Source organism: Amphibalanus amphitrite, unplaced genomic scaffold (assembly GCF_019059575.1).
Source record: "Amphibalanus amphitrite isolate SeventyFive unplaced genomic scaffold, NRLGWU_Aamphi_draft 000488F_arrow, whole genome shotgun sequence".
In the NCBI taxonomy this organism is placed as follows: Eukaryota; Metazoa; Arthropoda; class Thecostraca; order Balanomorpha; family Balanidae; genus Amphibalanus; species Amphibalanus amphitrite.
The window spans coordinates 390,649-417,659 of NW_024881982.1; the positions used below are offsets into that span (position 1 = coordinate 390,649).

Genomic DNA, 27,011 nt, shown 5'->3' on the forward strand with positions numbered 1-27,011 from the left:
AGCCGCTGGGAACGCCTGGCTGTTTTTTTTTTTTAGACAGGGCACTGAACACCAAATCCGCACCAAGCAGCCCGAGGTGGAGGGAAAAGACCCAGAGATAAAACCGGGGTACAGCGGACACAGTCTGCACAGCGGTGTCCACTGTGGAGGCGGCAGCGGCAGCTTCAGGATAGACACAGTGGCAGTGACAGGGGCAGCGGCAGTATGCCTCCATCGAGCCGACTTATCATACAAGTTTCGGTTACAGCACTGATGGCAGCTGCCAGTAAGTCCAGCAACCAATACAGCCAAGGACAACGCATATCCACTCCCGGTGTTGGGTGTTGTGAGGCCTATTCGTCGATCGAAAAAGCCAAGACCACAGCAGGTTATTTAAATGTACCTACTTTTTATTGCTGGATGCCGCGAGACTCAAAGCGCATCAGTAGCTCATCAATGCCTAATCAGGCATTGAATCTGCTTAAGTAAGGCATTAATTAATGCTAATGCACGTGGTTGGTGACAACAACTTACGGAACTTTTAAGATCTAGCTAAAAGACTCAAGGTAGATCTCAGCAGGGCCGTACCTATCCTAGATCATTAGGGAAAAAACAAATCATACCAAAGAGTACAAAAAATATTCAATTTGCTATTTCCTCGGACCATGCAATACAAGTTCATTTTCATATAATTCCAAAAGCAGTAGCTACTCGCTATCATATGATCTAATTCCCGAAACAAGAGCTTCTCGCTATCATACGATGTTCAATCGATCAAATCTTAGGCTGTGCTGGTCGCGGTGATTACCTTCGAGCACTGTGCATGTGTCAAGGAGAAGTCGCGTGATTTCAGCGGCAAAAGGCAAGCAGATATTGGGGTAAGCTGATGTTAATAAAATCCATGCTATGTTTGCATTGAGTAACCAGTGACCAAGTAAACAGGTTACTTAGCCAAGCCCAATTGTGGTCAGAAAAAGAAGTGACCTCTCATATTCAAGGGACAATGAAGATGGAAGCAGTGGGAATTCTCGTCTTCATGAAGCTGGTGCTGCTAGCCGATTCGATGCTGCCGGGACGACATAAGGCGGACATGTTCAAGGAGAGTGTCACCCGGGAGCTGGCCGCTGACGGCCATCAGCTACACACGCTGGTCTGCCCGGGCGCGCACAGCTTCACACACCGCGACTACATGCGCCGCCGGCGCCCCGTCATGGCCGGCCACGCCCCCGCCGCCGACATCTACCGGTGCTCCAAGGAGCTGGCGCCTCCCACCAACATCTCCATATCGGCCCAGGTATCGGACATCAGCGCCGTCAACAACGGCCAGGTCACCATATCGCTCTACCTGAGCTACTCCTGGGAGGAGCCGCGGTTCGCGCACATGAACAACGTGTCCAAGCACGAGTACGTCGAGGTCGCCTCCACGATCAAGGACAAACTGTGGCTGCCCGACCTGTACGTGCCCAACGCCGCGCTGGTCGTCAGTCCCGTCATCTTCGTGCCCACCACCAACTTCCGCATCTACATGAACCGCACCGTGTTCGCCAACCAGTACATGACGCTGGAGCTCTCCTGTCCGTTCAACTACCACTACTTCCCGATGGACACGCAGATCTGCGACATCGCCGTCATGAGTTTCGGCTACTCGCCGTGCGAGCTGCAGCTGCTGTGGTCAGAGTACGAGCCGCTGAGCTACGCCGAGTCGGAGCTCACTCAGTTCTCCTACTACCTGGTGCGGCCCGAGAAGTTCTCGGCCGAGGAGCTGGGCTCCGACCTGACCGGGCCGCTGGAGCGCTCCCAGGTGCACATGCACCTGGTGCTCGAGCGCAAGGCGCTCTTCTACGTGATGCAGATCTACATCCCGTCGATCCTGTTCGTGGTGGTGGCGTGGATCTCGTTCCTGGTGCCGATCGAGATGATCCAGGGCCGCATGCTGCTCACCATCACCACCATGCTGACGCTGGTCGAGCTGTTCGCCGCCGGCAGCGAGTACCTGCCGCTGGCCAGCTACGTCAAGGCCATCGACGTCTGGATGTGCGTCTGCTCGTTCCTCACCTTCTACTCGGTGGTGGACTGCCTGGTGGACGTGTGGCAGCACGGGCGCGCCTCGCGACGCGACGACACCATCGGCACGTTCGTGCTCACCGGACTGATGCGCCGCCAGACCGTCATGGAGATCTTCCGCAAGAGCGTGGTGACGGAGCGGCGCCGGGCCGAGCGCGAGGAGGCAGAGGCCGACGAGGTGGAGGAGGTGGTGCGAGACCTGAGCCGGCTGCGCAGCGGCGACGAGCTCGACCAGGTGGGCGGCCTGCGCCAGATCGTCCGCAACTTCGTCAGGGACGTGGCCAGCAACGGCAAGAAGAGCGTGTTCGGCTACCCGCTGTTCTTCGTGGTGTTCAACGCGGTGTACTGGGCCGTCTGCCTGGGCACCCAGCCGCCGCTGCACGGCACCCGGGGCGTCGTCTACCAGAAGTGAGAAAACTCGACAGGAGCCGGCTCAGGATGACAGTTTGAACGCCACTTGGCCGATGTTTGACATGTGTCGATGTTAAAAGCGTGTTTAAGTTTGTGTTGACGAATTATTCGTAGCCACAGTTATTGACATTCGGGATTTGTTGAAGGATTCAGATGTATTTCAGAGTGTTTATGCAATGCCCAGCTGATACTACACCATAATCTAGATTCAGCCGGACGCAGCTGGACTGCCCCGCCCGGTCCGCCTCCCTCCCCGTCCTCCGCGCCCCACCCACCCATGGCGCCGCCTCAGCCCGCTCCCGGCGACCACTGTGACGTGCGTGGCCCACACTCAGCTTCGATAACCCAAACAGTCTAAGTTATGGACACCCTTGTATTGTAAATACAAAAATTCCCCAATAAAATAGGCCATTTGATTTGCCACATTGCGCCCGAGACAATCCCTGCTTCTGCAGCTGCGAAATGTCGGAGAATCGGAACCCCGAGATATGGAACGATCCGGTGAGAGATACTAGAGATAGAAACCGGCAGTCGCTAGCGGAGCACACACACTCAATGGAACACTGCATGCATCATGGCTCGGTTAAAGTCCGTGCCACTACCAGCTGCCACTGAGATAACTTTGGCTTATAGGTTCAATAGTTAATGAGAGTCCCATGAATACACAATCGCAGTGTAAAGTCAAAGACCGGAAATACTGATAGCTGTCCAAAAATGGTACAGTCGGAATCCTACCACGTTAGCAGCTACTGAGATCCAGCAGTCCCGGTAGAATGTTGTCAGCGGCGCGGGGCCTTGTCATGGTGTGGTGCCGGTGGGTGCGGCGGGCAGTTACCGTCTGGCGGCGGCCTGCAGCGGCGCAGAGTGCTCCGACTCCCAGTCGCGCTCGAACACGGCCGCCAGCTGGCCGCGCACAGAGTCGTCGTCGCCGGGCCGGCTGGAGTTCACCACCAGGCCGATGCCGCCCGTGTTGACAAAGTAGTCGCCCGACCAGTTGGACGTCCCTGTCGGCGCCGGGGACGTCAGTTTCACTTCTCTCACACAGATAACAGGGTAATGGAGCGAGAGAAGAAGGAGGGGAGAGAGGGAAAGGGAGAAGGAGAGAACTGAGACGACAGATAAGAAGGCGAGGTCGGAAGTAGATACATGGGGCGACAGAAGTAGAGGCCATGTCAGAATCATTCCGCTGATCTGCTGACTGGACGCTGGGCGTCTAGCTCGAGTCAGTACTTGGGGGCGCTAGGATCAATATGGATAACTAGACTCTCTAGCAGGCCTGGTTGCAGATCAGAAACCTACGCTCTGGACTCTGAGCACTGCACAGTGAGCGCCTGGAGAGCCGGCCCGGCCGAGTACCCACCGATGTAGGCCACCTGGTCCGTCACCATGTACTTGTTGTGGTTGACGCGGCTGAACGGGATCTGCGGCCCCGGCTCCATGTCGGGCACCTTGAACAGCCGCTGGAAGAACAACACACCGAGCCGTCAGAGACACACTGCACATGGCACACCGCGGTGTCAGAACCGCCCAGACGCACACCGAGCCGTCAGAACAATCAGATCCGTCAAACACTTCGCAAATGGTCTTTTCACGTCAGTTCCGTGCAAAATACATTAACGCTTGGCGTTAGAGGTGCAACCGGCCCCCCGTTTCCTGGAGGTGCCCGGCATATGAGGGAGCCGGCCACAGAGGGTGCGGGCGCCAATTGGAGGCTAGATAAGCGCCAGCGGTCGGGTAAGCAAACACAGCCCGCCCGGCCTGGCGAGGACACTGCGCCGGCCGCCGGGCGCCTCCAGTGCGCGAGTGGCACGTCAGACGGCGGCCGCTCATGTTTTTCGTTTTTTTTTCTTTCTTATTTTTCCTTCGTCTCCTTCCGTCAACTCCGGCGTCTTTCAGCTAGGGAGAGCTGGAACACACGCAATAGGAGCTGGCGGAGGTCGAGGCCGCACTACGCCAAATCCTCCCGGATACCGAGGTAAGAGACGGGTAGGTCCGGCCCCTCAGTTCAGGCTCATCACACCACGCAGGCGCCGGCGACGCCAACGTTAATTAACGATTATCGGCGATGTCCATATAAAATGGTATCGACCCGCAGTATGCAAAAAGAAGAAGAAGAAAAAAACACAGTCAGGACACCAATAGTTCGACATGACGTTGAGTCTGCCATCCTAAAGGAGCTGCCGATGGGGACAGGTCGTTATCAAGGAATCGATTATTATCATCATTGACTATTCACAATCGCCCATTATTCGTCCCCCAGTCATCTACCTACAATCACATTTCGCTAGTGAGTCGCATCCGGCAGACGGCGCCGATTCCACCAGACTCGCCGTCTGGACACGATCGTGAACCACCTCTCACCGCCCCCCCCCCCCCCCCTCCACCTCCGTCCCTCAGGTCCGGCGGTGCGCCCCGCCCCGCCCGCGCCGCCCGCGCCGCGTCACTCACCACCTGGATGTGCACGTGGGAGCGGACGGCGTCGAGCGCCTGCAGCGAGCGCAGGCCCGCCAGCATGTCGTCATGCGTGTGGTTCCACACGCTGGCCAGCAGGCGCACCGAGACGCCGCGGTCGACGGCCGCGCGCCGCAGCGCGTCGTCAATCACCGGCCAAAAACTGGCGGACAAAGACAGGCAGTGCTAGAGAACGGCCGCACACGCAGGGAGGGGTAACACACTGTCTGAACAATTTGAAGGAATGGGGAAGGGGGGGGGGGCAATGTCGGTCATTGGGAGATGGATACACTGGAGGATAGTGGTGGACAATGAAGGTACATAAAAGGAACACATTCACGATAGACAAACACCTTGATTTTTTTTTTGAAAAGCAACAATGGTATTGGCAAGCCTTGATCCTGTCACAAAATATTCTACGCCGGAATGAAAACTCAGCATCAGCCGAGAACCTATCCAACAGCGGTCCCCTGGTGCCCTGTGCGGTCTCCTGGAGCCCTTTGCGGTCCCCGGGTGCCTTCAGCGGTCCCCGGGTGCCCTCTGTAACTCTCCGAACCCCCCCCCCCCCTCCGCAGCACCAGGACGCTCGGACCGTACGTGAACTGGTCATAGATGAGCATCGGGTAGTAGTCCATGACGGCGATGTGGATGAACTGGCGTGCCGAGTTGATGGTGTCCACGATGGCGTCTCCGTCGCCGGTCCGGCCCGGCGGGCACAGCTGCGGCGGGGAGCTCTGGGAAAACATAGCGGGACGGGGTAAATCAGCACCTCCGGCCTGGCGGGCACAGCTGCGGCGGGGAGCTCTGGGAACATAGCGGGACAGGACACATCAGCACCTCCGGCCGGCGAGACCACATCAGCAGCTCCGGCCCACGGGACAGATCTGCAGCTCCGGCCGGTGGACTGCGGCGGAGAGCTCTGGGGGCATACGACGGGACCTCGGGGCAGGACAGATCAGCACCAACCGACCGAACAGCACCATAACGGGAACCTTATTGGCAAGCTGACTTGGTGACCCAGAAAGGTCAAGGCAAATCCCGCGACAGAGTAAGCTAGGTTACACCAACAAGACATTCTGGATTCTAAACGCGCACGAGAAATACCCAGACCAGCCCTATAAATACCTAGCGCGTCACGCGGCGTCCTTACCGAGAGGTAGACGCGCGCCGGGCCTCCGGGCAGCTGTACCGGCAGCGGGCTCTCCTTGTTGATGGTGGTGTGGTACTCCTCGGGCCACTCGACCGGGATGGTGGCGTTCTCGGCGCCCACCAGCCAGTACACCTGGACGGAGGGTAGCACACTCACAGTAACACCCCAGCACACCTGGATGGAGGGTAACATAGTGACACCCCACCAGCCAGTACACCTGGATGGAGGGTAACATAGTGACACCCCTACCAGCCTGCAGTATACAGGATGTAACGAAATTATCCGGACATCTTTCTTCGCGCTGTAATTAAGAAGCAAGACAATCTGATATTTTCTCTTTTGAATTATTATATAGCCACCTTTCATAAGAGCGCAGGTACAAATTTTCGGAGCATTCCAGCCACTGGGTTTTCCAGCACAGTGGGTTTCATGTAGAGCAGCGCCTTACTAACCTGTGCCCACAGTTGGGCGGCGCTGGTGGTGGGTGTCCCCTCATTCATCTCCTGCTGGACAATAGTCCATAAGATATCGATGGAATTGGGATGGGAACTTTTCCAAGCCATAGCCCGTTAGCCAGATGAACAATAGGCCCTCTCGGCATCACTTCTCATTCTGCTAGGGACTTGAAGGTGGTGCGCCGCCCCGCATGAAGACTGCGCGGCTTGAATCAGGCATCAGCACGCGTTCAGAAACCGAGCCCTCCTGTGCCGTCTGGCTGAGTGGCTCCAACCAATCGCTAGCCAGGATGTTGCGCCGGTAATACTCATTACTGATAGTGGTTTTCTGTGGCGTCATGAACAACTTGAATATTGCACAGCAGCTGAACATGCTCCAGGTCTGGATTTTGGCCGGATGTTTGACGCCGGCGACGGCCGGCATGTTCGAGCTGCTGGCAGCCCACACATGGCCGATTTGACGGTTCAACGGACATCGCAGCTCGAACAGCGTCCCATCCGACCAGGCCACCTCATTCATGTCTTCCTTCGACCAGTGGACACGCCATGGCCTGAGGCCAAAGGTGGTGGACTGGTTGTTTTCCCGTCAATTTCATTGTCTTTTTCAGTTTGAAGGGCAGTAAAACCAAGCTAAAGGGCGGGTGACGGTGAATCATGATATGGGACCTCTTATTATCTGCCTTGGTAAGAATTCGAGTCAGTTTGCGAATTAATTGGTGCCGTTTCCTTGTCGCTATCCTGACAACTCTCCTCACCACTTGGCAAAGGGCGCCTTTTGCGATCGAGGCCGGGCTGAGTCTGCCACCAAGTCCCAGCCTATTACGCCTCAGGCAGATGTGCTACTGGCTGCTGCTGATGTCCAGCTGCTGACAGACCAGCTTCTGGCTCATGCCACCATGCCACGAACACGTAGCCTTACTACGAAACGAGAGACTGTACTCCCTTCTCTCCACTGCCTTAAACGAAAACTATCAAATGAACCCGTCGGCGACTCGACTCTTACACAGAGCAAGAGTCATTTCGCAAGGTCAGGTCACTGCTGAGTTGAGAGCAGATACCAGAGGTATGCATTCATCCAATTTTCCAGCTTCTAACATTAAAAAAGAAACTGTGCGAGCAGATATGGCGAAAAAATAGATGTCCGGATAATTTCGTTACACCCTGTACCTGGACGGAGGGTATCACACAGGAACACCTGAACGGGCGTTAACACTGTCACACTGACACCCCACCAGCCAGTACACCTGAACGGAGGGTAACACTGTCACGGTAACACCTGAACGGACGGTAACACACTCACAGTAACACCCCACCAGCTAATGCACCTGAACGGAGGGTAGCACACAGTAACACCCCTACTAGCCAGTGCACCTAAATGGAGGGTAACACTGTTATACAGTGTCACCCACTGTATAACACTCACTGTTATAGTGTTAGTGTGTTACACAGTAACACACTCACAATAACACACCCACCAGCCAGTATACCTCAATGGACGGTAACACTGTCACAGTAAACCTCCAGTACACCTGAACGAACGGTAACACCTGCTGTCACAAACATCGACAAGAGAGCCATATGTCTACACGTCCAAAAAAGAGAGAGAGAGAGAGAGAGAGAGAGAGAGAGAGAGAGAGAGAGAGAGAGAGAGAGAGAGAGAGAGAGAGAGAGAGAGAGAGAGAGAGAGAGAGAGAGAGAGAGAGAGAGAGAGAGAGAGAGAGAGAGAGAGAGAGAGAGAGAGAGAGAGAGAGAGAGAGAGAGAGAGAGAGAGAGAAAGAGAGAGAGAGAGAGAGAGAGAGAGGTCTGATTCACTCGTTCTCACCTGGAATATTTTCTCCATGTCGGCAGCCAGCGTGTCACATTCTGAGACCAGGGCGCCCATTTCCTTCACCTGATGGGGGTATCAGACTCTGGTCAGTCACACGGGGCACAGTATCAGACCAGGGCGCCCATTTCCTTCACCTGAGGGACGGGGATCCCACTTTGGTCAGTCACAAGGGCACAGTATCAGACCAGGGGGGGGGGGGGGGGGGGCAGTTCCTTCACCTGAGGGGGAGGGGAGTTCAGGGATCAGACTCTGGTCAGTCAAAGACTCAAACAGGACAAAATCTAAAACCAGATGTGAAGCGAAACTCCAAGGGCTCTCAAGTTGTTCAAGACAAAATCGATTTGACATTAAAGTTAAATGGACTTTCTCGATTTCAAAACACGTTTTGTTGCAAGTTGTCAGGATAGGAACTCACGTCCATGTAATAGAACCCAGGACTATATACCGGCATTCACGTGGAGGTATGATTTGTTATTCGGACGAATATGACGGCTATATACTAAATCACATTGGACTCGCGGTAACAAATCCACGTAACAACCACTGAGCCGCAATAGCCCAGGTGCGGTCGGGGCGTACACGCCAGCCCGGCGGACCGTTAGTCCCAGCTCCCCACCGCCGCTGTACGGGGCCCGTCCCCGCGTGTCGACTGCCGTGTGGGGCCGGTAAAGGACGCAGTATGGATGAGGGGTGCTGTCCCCTCCTGGCGCCTCACCTGGGTCAGCGAGCGCCAGTCGGTATTGGCACTGCCCACGAAGAAGTGCTTGGAGTCGATCACCCACATTTTGGTGTGCAGGATGCCGGCGCCGACCAGCCGGTCAAAGTCCAGGTAGCGCACCTGGCCGGGACAGGGGACAACAGACAAACTCAGTCACCGTGCTGAGCTGTAGCGTCAATGGAGCCACATACGACATGAAACGGACGACTTCTAAATACCATTTGCATCCTATGGTGCTGCTCTTATCGGCAGACAATCTACCCAGGGTGAACTGGTCATCTGGCGCGGACCACCTCGCGGCTCAATCAGTGGCACCCACCGAGCCCCTGCGCCTGCTGTGAGCTCAGGGCCGTACCTCGGCGGCGCCGGCGGAGGGGGGGGGGGGAGGGGGTTGGGGTCCGCTGTGGGGCGGAGACGGACGTACCTCGGCGGCGCCGGCGGAGGGGGTTGGGGTCCGCTGTGGGGCGGAGACGGACGTACCTCGGCGGCGCCGGCGGAGGGGGTTGGGGCCCGCTGTGGGGGGCGGAGACGGACGTACCTCGGCGGCGCCCGCGGCGGCCAGCAGCTGTGTGTCGTTGCTCGTGTAGTCCACCGAACTGATGACGTTGCGGGCGATCTTCATGTCGATGTCGGAGCGCAGACCCGTGTCCATCAGACGCTGGAAGATGTCCTCACCCTGCCGGCGTGCCGGGAGGCCGGCCGTCAGACGGGAGTGGCAGGGCACAGTGTACCGGGCGTCACATGCGAGTGACAAGGGACCATAAAGCGCATGCAATTAGGCACGGCCACGGGCCAATCATGCATGTAGGACACAGAGTGTTGAAACAAACTCAGCGGGCAAAACTTGGATAAAAGGCTCAGCAAAGAGGCTTTCGTATCTAACGAGCAGCGGACGTCCTCTGCCTATCATCTCACTTTGCCTGATCCCGAGGTATCACCCGAGTCTCGTGGAAGCCTGGGCGGCGAACAGGTCAGTCGACCTCCCATTCCCGGCGATCACGGACGGCTGTGGGGTCGGCCTGTCACCTAAGCGGGTCGGGTTGACAGTTACCTGAGCGGCTGTGGGGTCGGGCTGTTACCTGAGCGGCTGGGGGTCGGGCTGTTACCTGAGCGGGTCGGGCCGATAGTTACCTGGGCGGCTGTGGGGTCGGGTTGACAGTTACCTGGTCGGCTGTGGGGTCGGGTTGACAGTTACCTGGGCGGCTGTGGGGTCGGGCTGGTACCTGAGCGGCTGTGGGGTCGGGCGTTACCTGAGCGCCTGATGGGGGGGGGGGGGGGGCTGACAGTTACCTGGTCGGCTGTGGGGTCGGGCGTTACCTGGTCGGCTGTGGGGTCGGGCTGTTACCTGGTCGGCTGTGGGGTCGGGCTGGTACCTGAGCGGCTGTGGGGTCGGCTGGTGCCTGAGCGGCTGTGGGGTCGGGCTGTTACCTGGGCGGCTGTGGGGTCGGGCTGTTACCTGAGCGGGTCGGGCCGATAGTTACCTGGGCGGCTGTGGGGTCGGGCTGTTACCTGATCGGCTGTGGGGTCGGGCTGGTACCTGAGCGGCTGTGGGGTCGGGCTGTTACCTGGGCGGCTGTGGGGTCGGGCTGCACGTCGGCCCCCAGCAGCGTCCAGTAGTAGGAGGCGATGTTGACCGAGCTGCCGGCCATGCCCAGCAGCTGCTTCCAGGCGTCATACGTGGTCGGCAGCTCCAGGCTCGAGTTGAACGTCAGACCGATGGGAATGCTCTCCGCCAGCGTGATGCTGTCTCAGCACAGGGGAGGGGCGGCACAGCGAGTCAGCACAGCACCGAGAGTCGGCTCAACGAGTCAGGACGGCGAGCCAGCACAGTGAGTCAACAGCGCGAATCAGGACGGCGAGCCAGCACAGCGAGTCAACAGCGCGAATCAGGACGGCGAGCCAGCACAGCGAGTCAACAGCGCGAATCAGGACGGCGAGCCAGCACAGCGAGTCAACAGCGCGAATCAGGACGGCGAGCCAGCACAGTGAGTCAACAATGCGAGTCAGGACGGCGAGCAGTGTGGCCAAATTGGTTTAGCGTTAGGGGGAGGATGTATAAAAAAGTCGTATGAGGATGTCACTATTTTCAAAAAAAAAAAACTCGTCTTCAGTGTCATTTTAGGTGCAGTTTTTACAAGTTATGTGGAAAAACTATACCTGACGTCAAGCTCTGGTGGAAAGTAAACAAAAAAAAATCAAATATTGTCATCAAAGATGAAAAACATTGCAAGCGCGACAGTACGAGTATGACGGTGTGAATCGTACATTGGAACATTTTTAGTCTTTATTCCTTCACTAGGTATGTGATGATGTAATTTTAAAATTTCTGAGGATGTCATTATACTTTTCATTGGGGGTGACTTTCCCCGCAACATCACAAATTTGGCCACACTGACGGCGAGAGAGCACAGTGAGTCAACAATGCGAGTCAGGATGGCGAGTCAGCACAGTGAGTCAACAATGCGAGTCAGGATGGCGAGTCAGCACAGTGAGTCAACAACGCGAGTCAGGATGGCGAGTCAGCACAGTGAGTCACGGCGTCAGCACAGCGAGCTGACGCCGTGACGAGCCAGCACAACGAGTCAGCACAGTGTCAGACAGCATATCGTGAACGGGGACAGCGACCATAACTCTAGAATATGACCGTAGAGCGGTCCTCACTGTGACACAGAGGGTCGGCTAGGCCCCTGCTGGTTACACCAGCTCACCTGCAGGAGCCGAGCCGCTGCCGGGGCCGCGCCACCTCGGCGCCGGGCAGCAGGACGACCAGCACAGCGGTGGCCAGCAGCAGCGTCAGAGAGACGCAGACCGGCGGCAGGCGGCGCCGGACGGCTGATACCCTGCGGCAGGGAGACAGACAGCAGCGGTCAGCAGCGTCAGGGACACGCAGACCGGGGGCGGGCGGCGGCGCACGGCCGATACCCTGCGGGAGGGGACAGATAGCGGCCGTCAGTAACCGCAGCTGTAACACGGGACGACCCCCCCCCCCCCCCCCCCACCGACACCCTACTGGCAGCGGGACGTTTTACCGACTACTTTTCCCCACATCTCGCACACCATTTGGGTTTTCCCAAATAATTCATATGTGACACCGTACAAATGAAAATGCAAGCCCAAGGTGTACCTGCTACTGCACACAGTAAACGGATTTACAGACATAGCTATTGAGCTGAATTTTTAATAGGGCAAAACATAACCAAATCCTATAGAATGTCAAGCTATAATGATTGCGGATTCGCAAGTTTATCCAAGTTCAGTGAGACTAACAACAAGTTCAACGTTCGTACCCACAAACAGTATAATCACAAGTCATTGTTCGCGAAGCCCAACCTATAATTTTGAAAGGCGGTACACATCGTATATTCTTTCAGCTACTGAGTTGTATTTTTTTCTCTCTCACCTACTTCCTTGATTCGGCGCCATGAGTATTAGTGCCGCCGGACAGAGTGCGGCATAGACCAGCGTTTGCCACCGACGCTCTGTCATCGATACCGATGGGCATCCGATGGCAAAATAATGTACACAGATTACAGTGCCATTGCAGACATCGGAATGCAAGTGGTCGCTCTCATTAAATCGCGTGCGATGAAACAAATACAAATCAGCAGACAAGTCAAATCGCACAAAAAGGCGCTCCGGGAATAATGAACGCTTGAACTATGGATGCATTTAATTAGCATTTTAATCGAAGTTTTGACTCTTTCGGGTCTGCTTAGGGTAGGTTGTTGCTACTGGCATAGCCAAGCACCCGCAAAGTAACATCTAAGTAGCGACATTAGAACATCTTTCTGACGACCCCTCTGTACTTCATGTTGATGTAAGGTCTGCGAGACAAGTATTTGCATTGAATCTACTGTAAGCCTAGCAAGAGCATTTCAACATGCCTAACGGAGGTCGCGGCGACGGTGGGCCTCCTTGCCACACTCAGATGAAAAAGGGTCTCAAATGTATCTGCCAAATTTGTATGTGCGGTCGCCATTCCTGTCCCTATCACCAGAAAGAATGGCAGATGACTCCATCCGAGAAGCAGTCCACAGAATACAAGGAGAAATTCTATCCGAAGGGTGACGGTCGCCAGCCATCTTGCAAGCCAGCAAAAAGTGCCGACCCAGTCAAGGAGCCCATGGAGGACCTAACGATTCAGAGACAGGACTTCACAGGGCGCACTGCGCCGCGACCACCCGCATTCAAGCCCGACTTGGACTACCGCGGTCCGTGCCAGCCGCTGGAGGCCGAGACCACTTACGTCGTCGACTTCCCGCCGCGTGCCGGCAGCAAGCGCTCACCAATCAAACCGCAGGGCAGGGTCACCGACCACCGCGCGCCGCTCTGCGACAAGACGCAGAATCGCGTCTCGTTCCGGCCGTACGCGCCCGGCGAGGCGGCAGAGGCCAAGCCGGCGGCGTGCCGGCCGCGCCAGGGTCTGCACGGCGTGGAGCAGCCGCTCAGCGCCGACACCACCAACCGCACCGACTACTGCCGAAAGCCCATCTGCGTGAACCGCGTGCGCGCGCCGCACGACACGCACAAGTCGGACCAGCCGCTGGACGACCGCACCATGTACCGGCACGACTACCCGGCCAAGCAGCCGCCGTGCATGGAGACGGTGCGCCTGCCGCCCTGGCAGCCGCCAACCGTACCCATGGACGGACAGACCACGCAGCGCACTCACTACACGCCAAAGTGCCCGGACGTCAACGCCAGCTTCAAGCCCAACCGGCAGTACGAGCAGCCGTGCCAGCCCATGGACGACCGCACCACGCAGAAGGAGTCGTTCCAGGTGTACGGGCCGCGGCCCAGGGAGGAGTACCCCTGGATGAAGAAGAAGCCGTACGACGGCCCGTGCGCGCCGCTCAACTCGGACACCATATACCGCGGCGACTTCGGGCCCAAGGCGGGCCGGCGGCCGCCGGCGGCGCGGCCGCCCGCCGGACCCGTCCAGGAGCGCTCGCCGCTGCTCGACGCCACCACCTACCGCAAGGACTTTGTGCCGCGCCAGCGCGACGTGGCCGTCTCGTGCAAGCCGGACCGCGAGTACGCACCGCCGGAGCGGCCGCTGGACACGGACACCACGTACAAGGGCGACTTCGTGGGCTGCCCGGGCCGCCGGCCGACCGCCTTCGTGCCCCGCTCCGGCCAGCAGTCCGGCTCGCCCATGGACCTGCGCACCGTGCACAAGAGCACGTTCGTGCCGCTGCGCTGCCCGGCCGAGGGCCTCCGCTCGCGCCAGAACCCCTGCTACCAGTTCGTCGACTGCAAGAGCGAGCACGAGCTGTTCGAGCCCAAAAGCGACCCGATGTGTGACACACTTCAGTCGGGCTTCCAGCCGCAGCTGACCTGAGGCCGGCGACGGCCGACCCGGGGCAGCGGTGACGGCGTCAGTGCAGGGACCGGGCCGAGGGAGGTACACGGAGATATCGACCACGAACGGAGCCCAGCCCGGCCACTGGCCGGCAGTGTGACCGAACGCTAAATTGGTGTTGTGTCTTATGTTCAAGTGAAATCGTTAGTAGAGCGTGCGACTTGTCATTATGATAAATGCGTTACCGACCAGGCCCCAGGCCTCTGGTCAGTTACCCGCCTGTCCACGCCGTAGCCAGCGTCAAATGCCAGTCTGTTGTATGCCCAAAATAAATTTATCGTCCACATTCGGTTTTCAGCTTTCATGCAAACACCAGCTGAAAGGGCAAAAAGCTGTTATACCATCAGACCCCTTACCCGTGGCGATAATCGCGTTGCTATGCATTCCGTGCCCAAAACAGCCAGCCAGAGGCCGAGCCAAATATGCAGTCAGCCGCAAAATACCTGTGATAGCCATCGGCGTCAGTCCTCTCAAAGGGCGTCTCCGCTCCCGGTTCCGGCACTGGCTGTGAACAGGGAGGCGACCACACGTTATCGAGAATGACAGAAGCGCAGGGAGAGGGGAGCGACCACACATTACCGAGAATGACAGAAGCGCAGGGTACAAAGGAACAATAAGTAGGCAGTGCCTACTTATTGTTCCTTTGTACGTGCCTACTAGGCACGTACAACGTGCCTACTAGGCACGTTATCGAGAATGACAAACTCGGGGATAGGGGTCGATCCAAAATAGTAACTGCGTTTTTGGTCGCTACTGAGCTTGTCAGTCAGTCAAACAGATTAAAACAAGATTAAGATAAAGATCCACGAATTTTTTACTACTCTCCGAACGATACCGAGGATGACAGAAACTCGGGGACAGAAGAGCGATCACTCGTTATCCAGAATGACAGAAACCTTTATCCGCACGTTAACGAGAATGACAGAAGCACGGGGGACGGGGGGGGGGGGGGGTACTGTACGCGAACATAGAGCCAGGCGACACAAAAGTAAAGTAGACACGGTACAGATTTCGGAACCGCGGACTAACGTTGAACCACGATTACGAAAGAAAGAAAGAAAATTCAGAGTTTGTGTTGGGACCGCCAACATAAAGTGAACACGAAAAACGGTATTCAAAAACAGCAGAATATTTACTGAGGCCTACATAGTCGGGACAGTACACACTACACAGATACCACAGCCACCGCGATACTTACGTCAAGTGAATCAAATGTACACGTCTAAACTTCACTGGAGCACTGGGTTTGGCAAGCTTATCAATTCATTACCAGCCCAGCCTCCTTGCACCCACCGCGCCCCCTGGCCTGGCTGCCATCTCAGTACTTACCAGCACAGCCTCCTTGTGCCCACCGTGCCGCCCTGGCTTGACTGTCATCTCCTGGAAGCAGTCCAATGCCGACTGGTCACTGGTCAGGCAACAAGAAATAACTTTGTTGGACTGCTGGACTGCTTCCCCGAAAATACGGTTAGGTGATAACCCTCACCCCTCGGGGAGGGGGGTGGGTGGCACAATCTCCAGTTTTTTTTTTGGCGTGTGCAAAGAACATCGCGGCAAGGAGCTCCATGAAACTTGGCATAGCTTATCATACATCAATTTCGCATCGTGTGTTCAGTGTGTTCGATACGGATGGGATCATGGAGCCGATCGGTGTAGCTTTGGCAGACATTGAAACTCTTGATCTAGTGAGGTCACTTCAACTGACCTGGTGACCTAACCTTAAGTGACCTGGGTCTAAAATTTTCACAACATATGTAAAAAAGATGTATGATAAGGTGTACTAAAAACGGCGGCGCTTCGCGCAGCCGTTTCTGATATATTCGCGAAAAACTGCAGGGGGTGTTCAAACACCCCTCCCCTCCCAGCAGGGCGCGGGTTTAAGGTAAAAAATACATTTTATATAAACAAAGCGACATATTTCAGACTAGACCAAATTCTACTAGACGTTTAATAGTTTGTAAATCGTCTAGACGTTTAGGGGAAATAGTTCACTTTCACGAAATTACTTTTTTGCAATGGATTTATGATTTTTTATGCTCAAAATGATCAGCAAAGAAAATAAAACCTTTTAATATGAAATATTATTTTCTATATTTTAATATAGGAGGAAATGACCCCTGTAAGGCACACGCGATCCAGTATGAAAAGAGAGCATGGGTCCCGAAAATTCTTCAGAGACTAGAGAAATTATCGCGGCCACCCAAGGCCGTATAAGAGAGGTAGAATCATCCCGCAATTTCCAATGGACCGGTCGCTAAGCGTTAGCGTGACGTCACTGGTGGAGACCTCGCGGCGCCCGGCTCCAAGCCGTACGACGGGTACATTTGGCACTTTATCGTTGTTATTACTTGACGTAACGACCACTAATGACTCTTAATAACTTTTTTACTCACCTAAAGCTTATTTCCTTGCCGATACATTGCCGACCCGAGCCCCAGGGTTGACAATCTTGGGATATGGGTCGTATGGGCGACCTCGCGACGGGAGAAGGAACGATTGCAATTGTTGTGTCCCGCACCGCCGATTGCATTCTCTATCTGCACCCGGAGGGGGGAGGCAGGGGGCACGTGCCCCCATCGGATCAGGGGGCCTCTCGGGCCGAGGGGCCCTGCGACGCCAATTGGCGGCTGAGGGTCCACGCTGGCATTTTCGACTCAGAAGGGCCCCACAGGGCTCGAAAGAACACCTTATGTGCTCTGAATAGCCACACTTCTCTCCATAAGAGCCACACACCGGCTTTCTATTGTTCCTTGTCGGCATTTGAGGGCCCCTTGCCGGCCTCTCAGGGCCCATTGACGACCTCTGAGGGCTACTTGCCGACCTCTGAGGGCCCTTACCGGCCTATCAGGGACCAGCAGCTCTAAGGGTTCCACACACGCCTGTGATGACCCCCTAAAGTCTAAACCAATGGTTGAAGGCCCCCACGACGGCGCTTGCGAGGGCCCTCACCGGCGACTGTGAAAGCCCCAAACCGGTGCCCGGCTGAGGGCCCCACACTGCCACCTCTGAGTTCAACCGGCACCCCTGAATGAAGTTCCAAAGGCCCAAACCAGTGCTTCTTAAGGCCATATATCGGCGGCTCCGCTCAACGCCGGAGCCTCTGACGGCCTAAGACGGACGGCCACCGCTTCGCATCGGACGGCCACTCACCGGTGACTTTTGAGGGCCCCACACCGACGACTCTGAGGGCCCCCCACCGGCGTCTGAGAGTACCTTGCTGGTCTCTGAGGACTCCACAGGGCTCCTGAAGACACCGCAGACATCTTGAGGACCCCTTGTCGGTCTCTGAGAGCCCTGTCGGCTTATAAAGGGTTCGAGCCAGCAGCTCTAAGTGTCCCACACCCGACTGTGATGACCCCACAATGCAGTGTCTGAGGGCCCACAATGGCAACTGTGAGGACCCTCACCGGCGCCTCTGAGGGCTCACAGCGGCACCTCTGGGGCCCCGCACCAATGCCTCTGAGGGCCTCACACCGGTACCTACGTGAGGGCCCACACCAGTGCCTCCAAAGGCTTCATAACCGGCGGCCCTGAGGGCACTATACCGGTAATTTTTGGGGGCCTACCGAAGGCACAACACAATCCCTTAGTCTCGCTGAGTTGCTATCCCAATCCCATACCGGCTTCTATCCCAATTCCGGCTCAACTAATTAGCAGCGGCCTCCCCCCCCCCCATGGGTCAGTGACGCCGCGCCGGTGTCGGTGCCGAGGGCCAGCGCCATCGGGCGGCAGTCGGCCATGCGCACTCAATGGTTAGCGCTCAGCACCGGCGGCTAGCGCACGCCCGGCGTGTTATCGCCCGTGAGCCGCCCCAAAACGGCTGCAGTAACTGGTCGATAAAGGTAGTAAGCAGATGCAGAGATGCAGGTGGATTGATGACCGGCAAGCTTTTGTGCTTTACGAGGGCGAAGGGTCGAAGTCGGTTGCTAAGCCGTGAGCGGATTTTGGCAGACGCTGGTTCACTATGACCTTTATCCGGGTCCTGGTCCGCTGACGCACTCTTGGAGAGCCGAATCACAGCAAAACTCCATCCGCGACTGTATCTATACGGCTTACGCTTTTCTGAAAACGTCTGCGTTTGGCCTTCTACGGGCCCGGCCGGCCGGCCGGACGGCCCCGATTGGCGGTCCTCCAGTGACGTCACTGGTAGTGTTAAGCTGATTGGCGAATAATGCATGGGGAGAACCGGGACGACATCCCCCTGCGGCCACCGGTATTTGGGCGATCTCGTGCTTTTGTTACTGGAGCGTTTCTTTCCCGGACATTGCCCCGGCCGCCTGCCACGGACGAAAAATACACGACTTTGCAATCCGGCTGATCGTGGGAAAATACGGCCGGAGGTCTCGGCTATATGCAGGTATACCACCGGGAGCTATGCATAGTATATACCACTGGCTCGATATATAGGCTATAGCCTGCAAGTTGGCTTTGGTGCAAACATGTCAAACATGGTATAGGGCGGATTGATGTAAGCGAATCAGACGTTCAATTGACAATTTCCGATTCTTATTCGATAATTACGGCCAATTATTTTTTTTTATTTTGGGAAGTGTTATTAGGAGCGGAGCAATCAAATCTCATTTCTCCCTTGTCTCTTTACCTATCTCTCAAATCCCTTGCTCACTTATTTTTCCTCTCCATAGGCGGCGGAACGGGGAGGGCACCGGGGGACGGGGCACCGTCCCCCCTTGGATTTTGGCATTTTAACATAAGCCCTATGGGCGTTGCATGGAAAGAATGGGACCAAAAGTCGGCAGGCCCCCCCCTTAATTGAAGGTGTTCCGCCGCTACTGTTAATCTCTGTAGGTATCAGTCTCCTTGCCGTCCTCCCTGAAGTCTCTGACAAGTAATATCCATATCTCTTAGTCTTTTCTTTCATACCGGGAGCTATGTACCTATACTTATCCTTCTCTCTCTCTCTCTCTCTCTCTCTCTCTCTCTCTCTCTCTCTCTCTCTCTCTCTCTCTCTCTGTCTCTGTCTCTGTCTCTGTCTCTGTCTCTCTGTCTCTGTCTCTCTCTCTCTCTCTCTCTCTCTCTCTCTCTCTCTCTCTCTCTCTCTCTCTCTCTCTCTCTCTCTCTCTCTCTCTCTCTCTCTCTCTCTCTCTCTCTCTCTACCCGTCCGTTTGTCCATCTCTTTATCCGTCTCTCCGTCTGTCCGTCCGCCCTTCCGTCTCTCAGTCCGTCCATCCGTCCGCCCGTTTCTCCATTCGTCCGTCCGTTTCTCCATCCGTCCGTCAGTCTCTCCGTCCGTCCGTTCGTCCGTCCGTCCGTCCGTCCATGTCGTCCGGCCCTGGGTCGGCTCTACAAATACACCAGTGATTCTGAGGGCTCTACCGGCGTCTGAGGACCATACACATCAGTAGACGGCCACCCATCCGCAACTCCGATTAGGTCCCACACCGTGGACTCTTGAGGGCCCCGTCGGCGTCTGAGAGTATCTTGGGTTGAGTTCTTTCGGTCTATTGAGAACACTTCAGATTCGCCTAAGACGAGGAGGTCAGACATCGAACTTATAATCGAACACCGACTGACACCCCAAAGGGACAAAGTCCATCCGTTTGAGAAGGAAGCGTTTCGGTGGGTCGTCCCCTCAGTCAATCAAACGCTCAACACGGAGAGGTATGATTACGAGCGAGCGAGCGCAGCGAGCGAAGTGAGTCTTTTCAATATAACGGAAAAATCTCAGTATGAGCGGCCCGGCCCGGCCCGGCCCGGCCCGGCCCGGCCCGGCCCGGCCCGGCCTGTAACGCTTTTGAGAGGCTTATATCTCAGCAACCGCTGGACCGATTTGCCTGCGGTCTTTTTTGCTGGGTAGCCCCATCCCTTCTACCCCGTAATTGACTACTTTTGACACATCTCAGTGACCGTCGTGGCACGTGCCACGTGAAAAGTCAAGGGTGTTCAAGCTGTTTCGCAAAAGTAGTGATTTTGAAAGGCTCATATTTCAGCAGCCGCTTGGGCGATTGTCTTGCGGTAATTTTTGTAGGGTAGCTGCATCCCTTCTACCAAAGGTCGGGTACTCTTGATCTATGTGAGTGACCCCCACTGCACGTGCAAAATACAAAAAGAAGAGGTGCCAAATTTGTTCCCATTTCAATAACTCGGTAATTACTGGGGCGATTTCGCTGAAACTTGGCATACAGGTAGGCACCCACCAGACAATGCATTCCCATATGTTGCGGTTAGGGTGCTACTGCACGTGCGCACGTGCAGGGGGCGTTTCCAGATCTCGAGAACGGCTGGGCCGATTGCGCTCAAATTTGGTACACGGTTGGGGACCGGTTAGTAGGGTGCCGTGCAAAAGTCAGTTTGGACCCCATTTGCACGTGCGCACGTGCAGAATGCCGCTTCCAGATCTCAGGAACGGCTGGGCCGATTGCGTTCAAATTTGGCACACCGCTAGCGACCGGTTAGAAGGGTGCTTTGCACAAGCCCCGTTGGAAGTACCCTCTCGCCCTTCCGCACGTGCAGGGCCAACTATCTCGCTCGCTCGTTCTTCGCCCAAAAGGCGTTTTACTGGTTATTATTTCGGGTAAACGTGTTCATTGTTTTAGAGGAAACTTTGTTTCGGTCAAATAAGAATATCGCAGAGCTATCGGATGAGAGAAGCTGTTTGTTTCCGGTGTTTGGGAGAGATTAACTCCCGCACTTATTAGGGGGTCGGATAGATCCACTCATCGTTTTCTGCAAAAAAATGGGTAAAGAGTGGTCCATCGGGGCGAAACTTTAACCCTCGCCCGCACATGCCATTTTTCCATCCTAAGAACGCACATGGGGGGGGGGGGGTTGCCACCCCCCTCCCCCCACATTAAAGAACCATGCAAAGTTAGCCCTTTTACTAGTTTTACTGGCTAGGGCGATAATGTTTCCCTGAATGTCCTTATTGGTCAGTACGAAAATTCCTCTAGAATTCTCGTAGATAGTTTCTCTAGTTTCTGAAGAATTTTCAGGACCCATGCTCTTTTCATACTGGATGCAAATATACGCAAGACACGAATTCCTGCCTAAGACACTGTTTTTGGAACGGGAAATTGAATATCTTGGCTTAGAGTGATCGTTGGGCCATAAAAGCTTCTGATTTGTGCTAGTCTCAGTTCAAACTACAAAACTGCTATTCCAGTTCAAAACCCCATGTTAAAAGTGATCTATTTCCTTTAACAGGTTTAACAAATCAGTTTCACGACATCTAATAATTTTGTCTATTTGCACGTGAAGCAATGGTAAACACTGTCTACGGTGCGGGATAACATAAGTTTCATTGGCATTATATTGAAAATAATCCATTTCAGCATTTCATTTAGCCTTCACTTGGGAGAGGTGGGACGTTTTTGGCCACACCTGCCATTTTTTTTTGCGGTTGTAAAGAAAAGCTCCACGAAGCTTGGTATAATTTATGAAGTTATGATACATCAGTTTCACTTTACGCATGAACTTTTTACCCCAGGTTACAAGGTCAGCTCATTATGTCAAGTTAACCCACGCCCCGTAGGGGGGGGGGGGCGAAACGGCCTCCCCCCTGTCCTTTTCCGTCGATATCTCTTAAACGACTGCAGATATCGTCACCAAACTTTCAGGACCCCTCCGGGCATCAATTTTACACATTGTGACCACAGATTTATCCAGAGGCTATGATAGTTTGGCCGCAAATGACGTCAGAATGACGTCATGTTCTGCTATTTTCGACCCAAAAAAGGTTTCACGGGAGGAGCTGTCAGGCCTACAGATTTGATGATACAGAAACATGTTCAAGACATAAAAGGTGTAAGATTAACAGGGCTATAAAACTGCTATCTCGGATTTTTGAAATTTCGTAAGATTAGGCACTGTATCGAATTCATTATGATCAGATCCACCCACCCAAGATCCCCCAAGTCCAACCGGCCAACCACCATGGTGAAGTTGGTTGAAATGGCCACTCGGGCGTGGATTAAGGTCGCTGGGCTTAGTCACCAGAGGGAGAGCAAAAACAATCAATTGACGTTTTGGCAAAGAAGGTAATTTTAGCAATAACTTTTGACAGAAACACTGAACATGAAAATGGCACCCGTGACCCCTTTTTTGTCCCTGAGGTCATATCAGGTCACCAATGGTATCTGACTGTTTTTCGCGATTAACTTTTGATAGGGGCATGCTAGAGCGATGAAAACACCTTAGTTGTGTTTGACTCGACGATACGGATCGACTGATATGCAATTTGACCCTTGCCGGTCAAGTCATGACCTTGACCTGAGGTCAAATTTTCAAGTTGACCTTTCAAGGTCAAGTGATAGTTCATTCGACGTGTCTTGACGAGAGGAACACGATGCTGGTAAAAGAAAGTTCGTGCAAGGTTTGAGTCAAAAGTTATTTCAGAAAAAAAACGGTTTCCAAAAAATACCGGCTATTTTGGCAGTTTTTGTCCCCTGCAGGCAAAGCCGTTGACGGTAGGTCGAATCCGAGAGAATTACTCAGAAAGAGCGTTAACCCGCGACCGCCTGGGGGGAGGGGTCGGATCCGACCCATGGGCGTCACCACCACTAGGGACACTAGGGACATTGTCCCTAGAAGTTTTGAAATCATCGAAAACTACTAGGGATTGTCCCCAGAAGTTTTTGGAGGTCCCTCTACTGGGGACACGCAAAGAACCCGGGACACGATAATGGCGCAACTTGCTCAGCTCTCCGAACAACATGTGTTTTGCCTTGCGAACGGTCGCGTCAACATCGCCATGGTAAATATAAAGGCCCGCGAGCGGTGTGCCTCCCCACAGATGTGACGGTGCCCTCCGACCTCCAGGCACGTGCGTGTGGTCGCCGTAAAGCTGGATACGGTAGGCCGGCACTCGTCCGAGAAATTGGTCGAGTTTGTTTCCCAGTCATCCGAGGAGACACCCGAGCCGATTCTGGAGGTGCCCAAAATGATTGGCTTCTGAAGGATCGATGCCGGTCTCTGAGGACCCATACCAGTCTTTAAGAGCTCCATACTGACATCTGAGGCCCCACACTAGCCTCTGATGGTCCCAAACTGGTCTCTATGGACCCCAACCAGCCTATGATGTCACTAAACCGGCCACTGATGGCCCTATTTTGTTCTCTGGGGGCCCAAGACTTACCTTTGGGCGTCACGCACTGGCCTCTGAGGGCCCACACCGGCCTATGGGGCCCCATAGCGGCCTTTGAGGCCGGTATGGTAATAATGGGGCCCCTGCAAGCTTGCACCGCCCCCCCCCCGAGGGTCGACAGGGCCCCTTTGCCAAGCTGCCCCCCCCCCCCCCAACGCCAAATCTGCGACCGTCCCTGTCTGTCAGTCCTTCGTCAAGCTAAACTCGGTCACCGAAACCCTGAGTTACCCGCTCCCTAATATGCAGCGCATATTAGAAGAAATGGGGCGAAACAGGGGCTTTGTGAGCTAGATGGACATGACTAAAAGCTCCTGCCAGATACGGGTGCTGCCCGAGTGCGCCAAGCACGCTGGTTTCATAACACCCTTCGGGGGCTACAAGCCCAAGGTGATGCTCATGGGTCTAAAGAATAGCAGTGCTAGTCTCCAGCGGGTAGTGAACGCCGTGTACGCTCCAGTGCTGGCCACGGGAAAGGTGGCCTGCTATCTTGATGATCTGAATTCTGATGTGCTCCACCACGACCGAAACTGAGACCTGGGCCTCGTTTCATAAAGCGAGTCTGTAACTTACGTCGGTTTTTAGTCTTGAATTGTAAGTGCATGTGAAGCGATGACGATAGTTTGAATCGTTGAATTTATTTATCTTGTAAGCAAGAACAGAAGGGAGAGGGGGAAATAAATTTATCGCTTCACATGCACTTGTAATACAAGACCAAAACCGGCGTAAGTCACGGACTCGCCTGCCCTTTGAAACGAGGCAGTGGAGACGCTGGAGGACACCTTCCAGCTGGCTCAGAAGCACGGGGTGAAGTACAAACCGAGTAAGACCAGGCTTCTCTGTCGGCCTGTCTCTGTCGGTGAAAGTGCTGGGTCATGTCATTTCTCCCGAGGGCATTAGTGTCGATGACAGCAAAACACAGGCAATCGCCCAAATAGCAGAACCAGCCAATAAGACAGAGCTAAGAGCTTTCGTAGGCTTGGCTGCAGCTTCTACAAGCGCTTCGTACCGGGTTTTGCGGCCCTCTCACGACCCTTACTGAACTTACTGAAGAAGAACGTGCCCTATGTATTCACCGAGGAGTGTACACACACAGAAATATTGAGCGATGTCAAGTTCAATATACTCGTAAATAGTTCAAATAGCTTCAAAGTTCTGCTTCACTTAGTAAAATATCTTTAGTTTAAGTATTTTCGTGATAAATAAGCAAGGTATCCGTCGCACAACGCCATAATAAGTAAAGGCATCAGGATTTAGTTTGTTTTTATACGACGTTTATTGGTTAACTAATAAACATCGGCAGTTTTATTACACCACACAAGCATCTTTACGCAAAACAGGATAATGTAACAGCATAACAGATGTTCAAATGCCTAACTGATATGTTTCCATGCAAAGCAAGTGTATCCATACGCGAGTGAGTGTTGTGTCACACTGGCAATTGCGGTACACATCCGGAGCACCGTTCGTTTACGTCAACCAGTGTAAATTTAGCGAAATTTTGAGCTATATGCTGACGGCGGCGGCGCCATTTTCGCAATCTGTCAGTTGTGCGCCGGGGACCGCGGGGGGCGGCGGGGGAGTGTTGTGGCTGCAGTGCGCAGAGTGGGTTTGCCCATTCTTGTGCGATCAGTGAGATAAAACAGTGCTGTGGTGTTTATCTAGTTCGATAATAAGCTGAGTAATGAGTTAATAAGTGAATAACAAGTGAAATACTGCATTGTGGTCATCGTCTGATAACTGCAATCAAGACCGAGTCTGAAATCTGAAGCGGAGCGACATTGGAGGAGCTGCTGGAAATTATCCAGCTTTGTCGGAGTGCTAAGGTGGGCTTGTAATTTTTCAACTGAACTGCTGTCGTGTTATGAAAATAATGGATGCACTTTCATGCTTTTCTATAGGTTAATTAGGTATAGGTATGCTAATATTTTGCCAGATAGGCAACAGATAACCGATGGCCAATTAAATGAACGATAATTTTGGCACAGTGAAGTAGTGCGTACAGATGACATATTTTTTATTTATTAATTACGGGCAGTTGACGGGAGACGGGCGGTGGCTGCGACCTGTAGCGGCGCCCATGCGTTGTGAAATATCAGCTTATATACATGATAAGGTATATACGCTAATCTAACTTTTTTTCCGTCAGATGTGATGTCGATTCTTAACAATAAACGACAAACAAACAAACGTGTTTGCAGCATGGGGTAGGCATTGAGCATCACAATGTTTCGTTGCATTTAGCTAGGCTCGCAGCTGGCGACAACGTCCCGCCGCGTGTTACTTGCGTTACAAATTTTGCGGGCCCAACATTAGCTTTACCAGAAAAAATCGTTATAATAACCGTCATATTTGTGTAAATTTACCGCCATGAATTTGTGTACGATTACCACGCGAGTGTTCCTTTTGGTACTTTTTACCAAAAACACATATTTGTGCGTAAATGTAACGCGAGATCCGCGGTAAAGTTACACTGAAAGCGGTTCTCCTGCACAATAGTGAAGCACTTTGAAGCTAGCAAAACACACATATAAGTGTTCTTTAACCCAGAAAACAGAGTAATTTTACACCAAAAAAATGTTCCTTTTGGTACTTTCAATTACACCGTTTTTCCGCTCAATATTTCTGTGTGTGTAGGGAGTTTTTTGAGGCGCTGAAACGGTATTTATGCGAGAGTCCGGTGCTCCGGTACCCCGACTTCTCGGGTAAATATACCCATTTCATGTCTACTGTAGCACGCTACATCTTGACCATCTAACGTAGTATCTTTTCGGCACGGCCGGCCCGGTAACGCGCAGCTGAGCAGAGCGCTGCCGCACGCTTCCCTCCCTTGTCATTATTCCTTCCCTCCTCCCACTAGTCCCCAGGTCCGCCCTCCCCAATCATTTCTCACTGTCCGCACAGAATGGGTCGCCATTAAACTCCAATTAAGACAAGCACCTCTGAAGACAGTCACATCAGGATGAGTCATTGGTAGTCATTACAAAGCAGCTGAAGCTACAAGCAAACGTCGGCACACTGTGAGACCACGCGCAGGCTTAAGGCACGTAGCACATTGGGTCTCACGTAGCCATGGTAGCACAACAAGTGCGTCACACTGCAACGGAATCTGATGACCTTAGCAAACAGCCCCGAAACAGACGTAGTTCAGGACGTCTCCACCGCGGACAGAAAGCGCTGTTGTCCGAAACAGACGTAGTTCAGGACGTCCCCACCGCGGACAGAAAGCGCTGTTCTACGGACCCTCCAAACCAAGATGACGTCAGTGGGCGGAGCAAGAGTGACGTCACAAGGGGCGTTGCCGGCAGACGAAACGGAAGGAAACAAAAGTTTGAATTATATGAAATTGAAGAATCAAAATTAAAACTCGAAAATCACAAACCTTTCGGGGATTGTTTTATGCCAGCGATCACTAAAATGCTAAAGCACTCAACACGAAGACGATTCGACGGCCAAAAATTGTAGGCACAGAGGAGCAAGGTGGCTAAAGAGGACA

At 54.1% G+C, this 27,011-nt stretch overlaps 3 protein-coding genes across 7 annotated transcripts in view; 2 read left to right on the forward strand and 1 right to left on the reverse strand.

The window, feature by feature from the left end:
• Positions 1-534: 534 nt before the first annotated feature.
• LOC122392498 (glycine receptor subunit alpha-4-like) lies at positions 535-2,858 on the forward strand. Its single transcript, XM_043387412.1, has 2 exons — positions 535-857; positions 978-2,858. Exon 2 carries the CDS (start codon positions 983-985, stop codon positions 2,453-2,455), a length of 1,473 nt encoding a protein of 490 aa, XP_043243347.1. The 5' UTR covers positions 535-857; positions 978-982; the 3' UTR covers positions 2,456-2,858.
• The window catches only part of LOC122392499 (5'-3' exonuclease PLD3-like), a 45,182-nt gene continuing 20,983 nt past the window's right edge, over positions 2,813-27,011 (reverse strand). Inside the window, exons 1-13 of one of the 5 annotated variants that reach the window (XM_043387417.1) lie at positions 16,534-16,594; positions 15,748-15,798; positions 14,862-14,923; positions 11,765-11,896; positions 10,622-10,799; positions 9,595-9,732; positions 9,054-9,176; positions 8,333-8,401; positions 6,056-6,187; positions 5,503-5,639; positions 4,903-5,068; positions 3,815-3,914; positions 2,813-3,458 (exon numbers count right to left, since the gene is read on the reverse strand). In XM_043387417.1, the coding sequence (XP_043243352.1) occupies positions 3,286-3,458; positions 3,815-3,914; positions 4,903-5,068; positions 5,503-5,639; positions 6,056-6,187; positions 8,333-8,401; positions 9,054-9,176; positions 9,595-9,732; positions 10,622-10,799; positions 11,765-11,896; positions 14,862-14,923; positions 15,748-15,795 (1,458 nt within the window). In that variant the 5' untranslated portion in view covers positions 15,796-15,798; positions 16,534-16,594 and the 3' untranslated portion in view covers positions 2,813-3,285. The other 4 variants (XM_043387414.1, XM_043387416.1, XM_043387415.1 and 1 more) reach the window with 4 other exon arrangements.
• LOC122392501 (stabilizer of axonemal microtubules 1-like) lies at positions 12,649-14,704 on the forward strand. The gene has a single exon (XM_043387418.1). The coding sequence runs from the start codon at positions 12,937-12,939 to the stop codon at positions 14,395-14,397; it is 1,461 nt and encodes a 486-aa protein (XP_043243353.1). The 5' UTR covers positions 12,649-12,936; the 3' UTR covers positions 14,398-14,704.

Coding starts and splice junctions, on each gene's coding strand:
- LOC122392501 (XM_043387418.1), top strand. CDS start 12,937: ATGCCTAACGGAGGTCGCGGCGACGGTGGGCCTCCTTGCCACACTCAG.
- LOC122392498 (XM_043387412.1), top strand. CDS start 983: ATGAAGATGGAAGCAGTGGGAATTCTCGTCTTCATGAAGCTGGTGCTG.